General features: G+C 36.0%; 2 protein-coding genes across 3 annotated transcripts in view; one reads left to right on the top strand and one right to left on the bottom strand.

Moving 5' to 3' along the window:
- Window positions 1-10,082, bottom strand: part of LOC101743886 (organic cation/carnitine transporter 2) — a 37,934-nt gene extending 27,852 nt beyond the window's left edge. For both annotated transcript variants that reach the window (XR_009975721.1, XM_038017675.2), the window contains exon 1: window positions 9,622-10,082. Coding sequence is in view for 1 of the 2 variants with exons in the window: in XM_038017675.2 (XP_037873603.1) it covers window positions 9,622-9,658 (37 nt within the window). In the remaining variant the exon portion in view is untranslated. The remainder of the gene's footprint in view (window positions 1-9,621) is intronic.
- Window positions 1-12,975, top strand: part of LOC101739906 (hemicentin-2) — a 296,485-nt gene that overhangs the window by 113,849 nt on the left and 169,661 nt on the right. The window lies entirely within an intron of this gene.

The raw sequence follows: 12,975 nt of genomic DNA, 5'->3' as shown, positions 1-12,975 counted from the left end.
ATTACGTTCCGTGAATCAAAGTGGTATTCAAGTAATTTCCGGAGGATCTCCAGAGGTTCGTCGTATCTTGCAAAGGCATTAATATTTACTCTCGCTCAAGATCTGTAAGGTAACGCAGAGATTTTCACTAAATAGCGTCATAGTATGATTAGACGGGTACCGTGGTAGCAAACTCAGATCATGTTTAGTAGGTATAATAATATGTTTGTTTTATTGCATTACTTCTTGGGGTGGAACTTCCAAAACGAATTTGCTTCCAATAGAAAAAGCCCAGAGGACCATCTTCAAAGTTTGCTCTTTTACATGTAAGATGTACCGTACACACCAGCCTTATCAAAATTGTGAAGTGCTTACTAAACGGCAATTATTTATTTATAAAAAAATCTTACAATAACATTCCATTTGTCTTTGCAATCCTAATTTTGTACAGAGGCGACGCAATCATTATTAATGTCTGTAGAACTATATTCCCTTTAAAAAACCCAATTTATTCGTAGGTTCTTATGCTTTTGAAATCTCACTCTTTACAATAACATTAGTAAACATCTTAATACCTATATATTATATTCCCTAAGCCATAAGAAATGCAAAACTTTTAAATTTGAACTATAAGGATACTGAAAATTCATTCAATTAAGTTTTAATAATTTTGATTACACCCCCACGCACCTTCTCACTCATGCACACACTTATTATATACAGAGGGTACATGAACACATTAAGTTACAATAATAATAATAAATAAATAAATAATAAATATTTACTAACAATCGCGCCACGTTAACTAGTCCCGTTATAAGTTCGTAAAGAACTTGTGTTACAGGTACCAGATAACGGAAATAAATGTAAGATTTTTATTATACACATACATATATTTAATATACATCCATAACTCTGGAAAAGACATTTATATTTATCATACAAATATCTTCCCTTGGCGGGATTCGAACCCGCGACCCCCTTATGTAGTGACCATGTCACTTACCACTACACCAGACGGCCGTTTAAATAATTAAATTATTGTGTCGTTATCCTTGAGGCGTATACAATTTTTCAATTTACCCTGACGTCTTAAATTGGGCGAAAATGACTTTCAAATATTCCGTAACAAACATGCATACATACATACCGAGATAATGAAACATGTTAAAAACGTATCAACAAACTTTATACTAATAAATTTATTTTTATAACCTTTGTTTAGTTACACGAAATAGTATTATTAACATGTAAAGCCTAGTTCTGTACAAATTAAAGAAACGATAATAGAGATACAAATAATAGCGTATGTACAATTATGAGCGTGTCGTAATCCGTACAATAACTTTGAATAAAATTTAATTTAATTAAGAATTAAAATGAGCCATACGCCCGCGCCAGGCACACATGTCGCGCAAATAAAATTTTACGAATGAAGATTTCGCAATACTAAAATAATTGTTAATGATAATTAGCTGTGATTTCGGCTAAATGTATCAAATAAGCCCGCGCGTCACCTGTTGTACATTGATAATACTATAGCCCATTCTGAAGTATCTGCAACATCTGTACCGTATATCGTCACAATCTACTGGTGGTAGGACCTCTTGTGAGTCCGCACGGATAGGCACTACCGCCCTGCCGGTTTCTGCCGTGAAGCAGTAATGCGTTTCGGTTCGAAGGGTGGGGCAGCCGTTGTAACTATACTGAGACCTTAGAACTTACATCACAAGGTGGGTGGCGCATTTACGTTCTAGATGTCTATGGGCTCCAGTAACCACTTAACACCAGGTGGGCTGTGAGCTCGTCCATCCATCTAAGCAATAAAATTAAAAAGTGTGTGTGTCCGCTCCGACGCACGACTGGAGTTTACTGGATATAAAAAATTAAACGAAACAATACGAGAAATAGTTCTATATTACGACAACACGATACACTACAGATTATTAACAAATTAACGAGACACAAAACAAACGACTAACAAATATATGAAAATACAATAATGAGAGAAACGCGCGATCAGTACGAGGCTTTGTGGCGGACTGCCGGCGCAGCAGCCCGGCGTCACCTGCGATAACGCGGCCGCGCGTTGGCTCCTGATTGGCGCGCGCACGCATCACGCAATCAGGAGCCAATCAGGCGCATAACGCATTTCGTGTGACATGCTAGTACGATTTTGGTCCCCATAATTTTCATACCCCGGGCCTATATATGTAAATCGATTCTAAAGGAGTAAACTCCAAAAATAAAATAAAAAGTGCGTGCGTACAAAGCACACATGTCAGGAGTGAAACTTTTTGGCGAACTAATTTATAAGTCTTGCTTATATTTTTACAAATCTAAAACTTTAGATTTCCGAGACTTAGAGGAAGGGAAAAAGGAAGATATGTTCCCGCCAAAAGTCTGTCAAATGTCAATCTCAACCCTCAGTGTTGACAGTCACATTATGTTTAGATTTCTAAATTGTAAATGACTAATATTTTGCCAATTGAATTGACTAATTTAATTTCATGCTATTTGATTAATGTTCCAAATTCTTTTCATTACATTTAAATTCCTATTTAACATTTTTCACAAAAAAAATTATGAAATATTAGGCTGTATGGTATGATACAATTGCCTTTCCAGTTGGAAAAATACAACAACTACTACTACTGACATTTGACAAGTACTTAATTTCAATAGTAGTTTGATGTCACTTCCGTTGCATACCTGCGTGACGTTCTGTAAAAATTTTACCCTCATGCGTCTAAAGAAGTTTCACTTCAAAAATGATCGTATGAATGGCTTAGAAACGCAGAGAGGCTAAATTATCTACATTATTCGTTCGCTCTATGGACACAGCAAACTAAGTTTCTCGTCGAATACCTCAGTGGGTCGCGTTTCCGATCCGGTGGTAGATTCTGTGAAGCACTGTCCTTGCTAGGGCTAGTGTTAGCAAGCTCTCTCAGGTTGAGCCCGTGAGCTCACCTACCGGTCCTGGCCTAGCTGCAATAGCCCCTAGGCTAGCAGATAATAAGTGGGGAGAAAAAAATATTTGTTCGTTTTTCAATAAATTCCCCAACCTTAATCCTCTGCTGTAGTAAGCCGATACATTTATATCGTTGATTTCTATATATTTTTTATCCTACCTATGCTGATAGCCTTGAGAGGCTATTTCAGCTTCGCCCTAACGTTTGTAGGTGAGCTCACGGGGTTCAACCGGAGAGTTGCTAACCTAGCAAGAACAGTGCTTCGCAGAATCTACCACCGGATCGGAAACGCGACCCACTGAGAAGATCGTTGATTTCTATGGGCTTCGATGGTAAACTTAAGACCAGTTGGGCCTTGAATTCCTCTACCATACTACGCAAAATAAAAAACAAGGTTTTGCATAATTACTGGTTTATAGATATATATATTGATAGCCCACCCGGTTGGGTACCACTGTTCCGCTAATTTATTTTCTTAGCGTGACTAATTGCTGTGGAATAATTTCGCATGATATATAGGTACGAGGTGCCATTAAAATATTATGTGAAGAGAATCTAAACATGTCATATGCGTTGATTCCCTAAATCGCCTCTAAACAGTACAGTTAAAATATTTGTTTTGTGATTAATTCTTAGAACTCAGCTCAAGGCGGTCTTGATTACTCTTCAAGATGTTTCAATGATATATCATCTTTCTACAAGCAAGCCTTACAACGAGCCTTTTTTTATTTATTGCATAGATGGGTGAACGAGCTCACAGTCTACCTGGTGCTAAGTGGTTATTGGAGCCCATAGACATATACAACGTAAATGCGCCACCCACTTTGAGATATGAGTTCTAAGATCTCAAGTATAGTTAGAACGGCTGCCACACCCTTCAAACCGAAACGCATTACTGTTTCACGGCAAGAAATAGGCGGGGTGGTGGTACCCGCCCATGCGGACTCACAAGAGGTCCTACTCTAAATTATAATTTTGCGGGTTTGATCTTTATTACACGATGTTATTCCTTCACCGTGGAAGTCAATCGTGGACATTTGTTAAGTACGTATTTCATTAGAAAAATTGGTACCCGCATGTGGGATTCGAAAACAGTTGTATCGCTAGATACGAATGCACCGGCTAATAATTATTGGTTTATAGATACTACTGGAATTGTGTATAATTGCTGGTTTATAGATGTATTACATTTATTGATAGCCCGCCCGGTTGGGTACCACTATTTCACGAATTTATTGAAGTGAAAACTTCTTTAGAATCGTTGTGATTTCAAACCGGATGCAACGAAAAAAACGACAGGTAAGAGACACAAATACAAAAATGTGTAGGATGAAGCCAGCAAAGAATGAGACAGAAATATACATACTATTGAATACAGCGCCATCTGTGAGATTTTTTAATACTAACGTGTGTATGAAAGCTCTTGTAGTGAATTTTAATTTAGGATTATACATGAAATTAAAATATCAATTCACAGAGGGCGCTACGTTACAATTATTTACTAATGACAAAATTTTACATATACTTAAGGCCTTTAGGATAATTGTATTTTAATTTTGGAAGGTTTCACTTCTACTAGGTGTGAATTGCACACATTTTGTTTTTTTTATTAGCGTGACTAACATCTGTGGAATAATTTCGCATGATTTATACGTGGTGTCATTAAAATATTATGTCAAAAGAATCTAAACATGTCATATACGTTGATTCTCTAATTCGCCTCTAAACATTACAATTAAAATATTTGTTTTGTGATTAAATCTTAGAACGCAGCTCAAAGCGGTCTCGATTAGCTCAAGATTAGAATTATTCGTTAAAATAAATAGATAAAAATTAAAAGGAAGATGCGATAACATAGCAATTGTGAAAATTTTAAATTTAAGTCGTCGTACGGTAATAATAAAACAGTAGATTTTTTTTTTATAACGCCATCTTGTTGTATCTTTAAAGCGATTAGTTGCCCTCAATTAAGAAAAATAGTATTATTATTCGCCAATAGATGTCGGGAAGAGTTGATTATTGAAAACACGAATAAAACAACATTTTCTGAAAATAAATCGCAGCTAGATCGATTTATCGCCCCCGAAATCCCCTGTATACTAAATTTTATGAAAATCATTGGAGCCGTTTCCGAGATTCAGATTATATATATATATATTAATATACAAGAATTGCTCGTTTAAAGGTATAAGATTAATTTCTTTGTCCCGGCCTGACGTAATAAGCATCTCCACATCTCCATTGATGACATATCCTTCTACAAGATAGCCTTAAAACGAGCCTATGGACGAGGACGTGGTTACACCGCATGTCTTATCCTGAACGCCACGACGACTTCAATTTAATTCATTCCACATCCATTGCAAATCCAAGGTAATTAAATCATGAAACTAAAATAATAACCAATTTTTGAATTCATGCAATAAACATTTAATCAAACACTATAATTTAAGTCTTTTTTTATTGCTTAGTTTGGTGGACGAGCTAACAGCCCACCTGGTGTTAAGTGGTTACTGGAGCCCATAGACATCTATGACGTATATGCGCCATCCACCTTGAGATATACGTTCCAAGGTCTTAAGTATAGTTACAGCGGCTGCCCCGCCCTTCAAACCGAAGTGCATTACATACTGCTTCACGACAGAAATAGGCAGGGCGGTGGTACCTATCCGCGCGGACTCGCAAGAGGTCATATCATTAGTGATTACGCAAATTAAAATTTGTGGGTTTGATTTTTATTACACGATGTCTATAAACATTCAGAAGAATGTTTACGAAGGCGGGAATACGAGTAGATACAGTAATTTGCTACTTAACGCGAAATATGAGGCAAAAGGTAGATCAGCTTTGAAATGTGAAAGAGCCAAAGCCTTATTCCAGACTAGTGATACCGAAAACGCTTTACTGCGGTGTCTGAGTATTGCTTAATGTAATTAAAACTACATTTAAGCTCCAATATCGCGTGTACTGTTTTCTAACACAATATTCAAATATCTACGAACAACGCCTCAGTCGTCCTTGAACAACGAAAACTGTGGAGCATTCGAAACTTTAAAAATAATGTAATGATAATAAAATACATGAGATTTAAGCGAGAAAGGAGTTTTAATTGTGATTATGACTCGCGAAAACCGAAGAAAACATGATGATAATGATGTGAAATCATCATAAAGTTCAGAGGAGCATATGACAGACTAGTGGAATCCGGTCACGATACCCGGATTTTAAGCAATAAAAAAAAGGATGTGTGGTGTCGTGGGACGCCGGATAGGAACGAATTTCCTTATTATAAACATATTAATTTTAAGTTCTATATGAGGTATAAAGAAAATAAAACTGGAGGTTTCGCAACAACCCACGGTCATTCGGTAACGTGCGAACTTATTGTGGTGCACTTTATTCACAGTTGTTTGCATAAGAGTTAGTGTATTGCGCAAACGAACGCTATGAGGTCGTGGTCAATGAATGATAAAAAATATGTTATTTTTTGTACGTTATTACAAAGTTAAGTTGTACACTGTGTGCATTACTAATAAAAATCTTACGTTACGGACGTTTTTTTTCCGGTTGGGGTACCCCTCCGTATCGTCACATAAGAAATTTCGTTTCAAAAAAAAAACGATACCCCTTGAAAGTTTTGATTATAGCTCATCCTAAAAATCAGCTTATAGAAAGTACTCGCGCAGCACTTACAGTATGTACTATGACAAAAGCAGTCCTTAGAGGGCCAATAGTAACTGTGGTATCTACCGCTTTATTAGTATGACTTAAGAACGAACAGACAACAAACTTGCATACAAACATCGATTTTGATTTAATTTCTTTTTTACCGACCCACACAACTTACACTGCTTCTGCTTCTATTTCTCTATTTCTCATAAACCATTTAATTGAAACATTAAAAGTTTAAGCATTAAAATATATTGCAGGTGAACAAATAATTTCACATATTTACAATATAACAAATGTGGCACATGTAACTTAACTATCAGTTTCTTTTTTTTATACGATTCATGATGTGTTCGCTGTATTCATCGTTTGATTCATGTGGATTTGAACTTGAACTATTTTTGTGAAGCTTAATTATATAAATTGTTTAAAAACAATCCTTTTTAAGTTGTGATTTGTTATTTGTTGTCCGTATTAGCGGGAAATGTTCACTCAAAATATGTATAAGTAAAACACACTATTTCATTACTTATAATGTTTTACAATACAGAGTAAATCAATGATACAATATTATAATATTAATAAAACTAGGAGCAAGATGATACTGATTAAACTCAAACTAGAGGTCCCGCAGTAGTCGAAATTCGACTATAATTAACTGGAATTGTAAATTTGTACACTATTATGATTGTATTTTATACTTCGATAATCACAAATTTCGCCAAGACTATACTATAAAAAATATTAACAAAGGCAAAAATATAATGTATTCTCAATTTGACAACAGACGCCAAGAACAAAAGTTTGACAATAAATAGTATGCATGCGTGTGTGCGTCAAATACATGGTATGTAGTGTGTGTGATGTTTTCTTTATTGATTGAATGTGTCTTTTATGCATAATTTTAAAAAAATATTAGCATTATGCACTGCTTCTCTATATTCTCTATAAGTGTGAAAAATTTCATACTCCTCCGTCCGCGCAATTTTCGTAAAAAGGGATGCAAAGTTTTTGCTTCACGTATTAATATATAGATTAGGCGCGCGAATCTAATTGTCCGACGTCAGATGATACCTGCGCTTTCAAGAATTACGATTGCGTCCGATGACACCCGAGTGCTATTTGATGTGCCAGTGTTGCACGTTACAAAGTCATTCTAAAAAATTCGGAACATAAAACGTATTTCAAGAAAATCACTAAGAACGAATTGCAAAATTTTTTATCTATCTGATTATTGTTCTGAGAGTAATTGATTAGATAATTAACAAATTAAAGAGCGGACGGTTAGCTTGGTATGGACATGTGATGCGTAGAGAGAAGATGCATGTGACTAGGAGGTGTATGGAAATGGAAGTGCAAGGTAGAGAGGGAAGAGGTCGACCAAAGAAGACATGGATGGAGTGTGTGAATGACGATATGAGAGAGAGGAGTGAGTGTTGAGATGACGGCTGATAGAAAAGAACGGAAGAGAAAAATTAACTGTGCCGACCCCACCTAGTGGGATAAGGTGGAGAAAAAGAAAAAGAACGAATTGCTAAAATTATAAGTCTAGTTAATCGTGTGTTTTATATGGTTACCTGGGATTTGCGATACTGTTCTGACCAGTACATAACTCTCAATAAGTTTTCTGGCGATCTTTATTTGTTCAAATTTATATTATAAATCGTTACTAAATAATATCAAATTAGATAGTAACTATTTCCCGATTTTCAATGTGTTGTAAAATTGGCCTTTGATGTTCAATTTTGACACTCGTTGAGAACGTGAGACTATACTTTCTTCAATCACTGCATTTCGCATACCGCTAAATACTAAATAACTTTGTTTAATCCCGAATCGAGTCTCTCTTTCATTTTTCTTAGACATTCCTGACCTAATAACGGTTGCCTGGTGTAGTGGTAAGTGACATGGTCACTACACAAGGGGGTCGCGGGTTCGAATCCCGCCAAGGGAAGATATTTGTATGATAAATATAAATGTCTTTTCCAGGGTTATGGATGTATATTAAATATATGTATGTGTTTAATAAAAATCTTACATTTATATCCGTTATCTGGTACCTGTAACCTGTAACACAAGTTCTTTACGAACTTATCATGGGATCAGTTACCGTGGCGTAATTGTTAGTAAATATTTATTTATTTATTTAATCTGAATAGAGAATTTGCTCTGCGTACAGTGAACATATTTGGTGTAATAGACAAAAGGTATTCTTTAAAGGATTTTTTTTTCATCCCCACACTAATTGGAGAGTGGAACCCTTGCAAGGTTTGGCTTTTTCATGTATCAACGCAATATACAATATTCCGTTAGGATCTGTATCATAGTTTTATTACTAATAATCATTTTGGGAGCTTTAAAGCGTCTGCAAAGCAATTCGGCCGACGAAAAGTGTCTGGGAGTATTGGCGATTTATTTTTAAGGATATTGCCTAAAATATACGTAAAAATCAGCTTTGAGAATTTACGTGAAGTTCGTCATTATTTTATGTACCTAGATTACTTGATACCTGAAAAATGTAAGCTAGCAGTAACCTAAGTAATCTAAGCAAGGTAGCAGGTAGGCATGCGTTTTTAGTACATACTAACACTACGCAATCGGCCACATTTCGTTCGTCAGAAAATACGTGACGTCTGGTGGCCCTGGGATCTTACTCTATTAATGTCATATCGTATTTTTAGACATGAGATAGAAGTATTCGTTGAATTGCGTAATGACTGTCCCGTCTTGCAACTGAAAAACATGACAGCTTCGCAGTTAAAATAACTAAGATGGCGGTACCAACTAGTCTGGACTCACAATACGCGAAACTACCAGCTGTATTCCAATAACAATGGAAAATATTTAGGTTGTACAAAGTGAACTGTGTGAAAGTGAATTGCTAAAATCCATAAAAATGTCGCCGACAAAATATACAAAATAAATGCCGAGATTTGATTTAAAAAAAAACCGAGAGTTTTAAAGTGAAAATAACAAATTCAATCAATGATTTCACACTCACCGACTTCAGCCAAAGCGGGTAAATTTAAATCACTCATAATTCCTTTTTTTTAACACTTGCTCTGGAACGAGAATAATTTTTTTTCGTCTATAAAACCTGTTATATGTATATGTCATGTCAGTCGTTCGCGCTGATTAAACTCTACGTAATTCTGTTATATGGAAATTAAAAAACGTATGATGTTGCAAGATTTCAGACGTCCAATTTAAAGAGAACTCTGTGTCCGATTCTTGTGAACTTCTTCGACATTTACGTGGCGTGATAATGTCGAACAATGTTGAGATCTCGCATAATGTGCAAACTAAATGCAAAATTACTTTTTAAAAATTATTTACTCTTAGCTCTTTGTTTTTAATAATAGTAGTTGATTCCACTTATTTGAAGTTATACTTTAGGCGCGTTATGAAAAATTTATGAGCGTGAAATTTTACGATGCGTGCGCACCGTGACACAAAATTAACAGAAATGAAGTTGCCCATTAAATCGCTCATTACAATACGACCGACTTAACTTGACGAGTCTGAATATAGCCGCAGGTGAACTTTCCGAACCGTACCGAGAATTACCGAATTTATACGATGTCAAGAAGAGGGATGTCCAATATGCGTGTTTGAGGATGTTGTTTAATCGATTTTTTTTCAAATTGATTAAAATTTTAAAAAAAGAAAAAGAAATAAATTTAATAATAATAAAGTATAACTTCTTACGCGCGTACATAAGTACACGCACCCTTTTTTTACTACCTATTCCTTGGTAGGCAACGGGCTATTCCAGATACACCGTGATTGGTAGGTGAGCTAACGCTGGCCCTAGCAATAGCAGTGAAAAGAAAGAAACTCAGTGGGCTGTGTCTATGGTTTAATTCGCTAGCCGCTACTGTTCGTTGTAATTGGACTATTGTCTTTCCAAGCCCACGGTATGGGCTGTCCAAAGATATTAGCATTAGTGTCGGGATTGATTTAACTTACAATTTGTTTACCTTACCTTTGTTTACCTTTAAAACTCTTTCCAGAAGGTTTTTCTTGAATGACTGTAAGCATTTTCTCGAAATCGATTTCAAGGCTTGGTTTCAAATCTATTACATAGATGACACACGGAAATTCAGTACTGAATACTACCACTTAAATGATATCCTAACCTACTCGATATTATCGACAATAGCGAATGGAAGCGAGTCTACTCATCAGTATCAAGGATCATCGTTTATCCATAACACGGACAATAGTTGCGTTACATTGCGCAGAGTTTGGTAATCACATACAGTACACCTCACTGCCAGTACTAGCATGGGTTGTAGTGATGTATGATGAAGTTATTACTTCTAAGGAAGAACGCAATAGTCCAGTTATTATAGTAAGTTCATCTCGGAATTCGAGATACCCAGCTGTAAGTCTGTAAATACTTGTATATTAACACCCTAAAAGTTGTCTCAAAACCTCCATATCGTAGGGTGTTACGCAACTATTAAATTTCAAGGTCAAAGGTCACAAAAATCGTTGTTTTTTTTTTTGCGCTTTTTTTGTAAATATCTCATTTCCTATGGGTTTTTTGCTATTTGTATTTATTATCGATATTATAGAATACAAAATTCTCAACAAATTTTGATAAAAAAAATTTTATACGCTTTTTTTTTATACGCTCAATTTTTATTTTGGTGGTAGGACCTCTTCTTGGGAGTCCGCACGGGTAGGTACCATCACCCCGCCTATTTCCGCTGTGAAGCAGTAATGTGTTTCGAATTGAAGGGTGGGGCAGCCATTGTAACTATACTGAGACCTTACAACTTATATCTCAAGTTGGGTGGCACATTTATGTCGTAGATGTCCATGGGCTCCAGTTAGCACTTAGCACCAGGTGGGCTGTGAGCTCGTCCACCCATCTAAGCAATAAATAAAAAAACCTTGCCTGTTTCTTTTGTGAAGCGATCAATACACGAATGTTTAAGTTCAAACAAAACTTCGAAATAAATCTTTTAATTATATACTAATTAAATTAATTCACTTTTGTGATATTTTGTCTTTTAATATTTTAAATGTATTAAAGAATTTACGTTTTTTTTTTAATATTTCGTTTGGCAACACTTTATTTTATCGCTAACTTTTAATGTTTTCGCTAAAATTATAAATATATTTTACTATCAGTGAAGCACTAGTCAATTAAATTACGTAACAGCAGTGACTAAATTGATAAAATTTACGTTGTGTAAATAACCTGAATTATGTTTGTAATTAAATTTTTTTTCCTACCTATGCTGATAACCTTGTGAGGCTATTTCAGCTTCTCCTTGACGTATTTGTGAGTTCAGGGGGCTCAAGCCGGGAGTATTCGTAACTCTGGCTCTAGCAAGAGCAGTGCTTCGCAGAATCTACCACCAGAGCGAAAGCGTAAAACACTGAGAAGATCCGGCGAGAATCTTTTATTTTTTCAAAAAAATACTATTCGTAACATCGCCATTTTAATCTGATAACTGTCCTTTATATTTTCTTATTTTAAAATAAAATTAGTGTACCAGCGTGATTTGACCAAAAAATACCGATCTTCCCAACTATATGTGTACTCCCAAAATTATAATCTGGGCAACTGTTTATCATCAAAAAGGATACCTATTTATACTTATACGGCGCCTAAAGAAATTTTTATTTTTATTTCTATAGGTTTTTTCCAGACAAAATATTGAATTCTGCGGCGGGCAGCGACTTGGCTCTGCCCCTGGCATTGCTGAAGTCCATGGGTGACGGTAACCACTCACCATCAGGTGGGCCGTATGCTCGACTGCCTACAAGGGCAATAAAAAAAAATTCAAATGTCGATTATTTTAGAATCTCGACCGATTGAAAACGTTATAAATTGTCTTGTGCTCTGAGGAATTGTTCGAGATGATACTGGCATCTCGTTTTTACCATCGCACCGCCCGCCACCGGAGTAGTTCATCCATACTACCTGGAGCCACTGCGGTCATCCACAGTGCGTTTCCAGAGGTCTGTCTTTTTTGCCACGTACCATCCGGCTATGGAATGAACTCCCCTCCACGGTGTTTCCCGAGTGCTATGACATGTCCTTCTTCAAACGAGGCTTGTGGAGAATATTAAACGGTAGGCAGCGACTTGGCTCTGCCCCTGGCGTTGTTGAAGTCCATGGGCAACGGTAACCACACACCATCAGGTGGGCCGTACGCTCGTCTGCCTACAAGGGCAATAAAAAAAAATCTTAGTCTTGTAACTGGTGGCTCAAGATATAATAGTTGTTTGTTCTAAATTTAACTATAGAGTAAACTTTAGATAAACTTATCAATTTGACGTTATATAACGTCATAGATTTGTTATAAAACGAACAGAAAGATCCCGAGATTCCATT

Source organism: Bombyx mori, chromosome 19 (assembly GCF_030269925.1).
Source record: "Bombyx mori chromosome 19, ASM3026992v2".
Lineage (NCBI taxonomy): Eukaryota > Metazoa > Arthropoda > Insecta > Lepidoptera > Bombycidae > Bombyx > Bombyx mori.
This window is presented reverse-complemented; position numbering and strand designations above follow the sequence as displayed.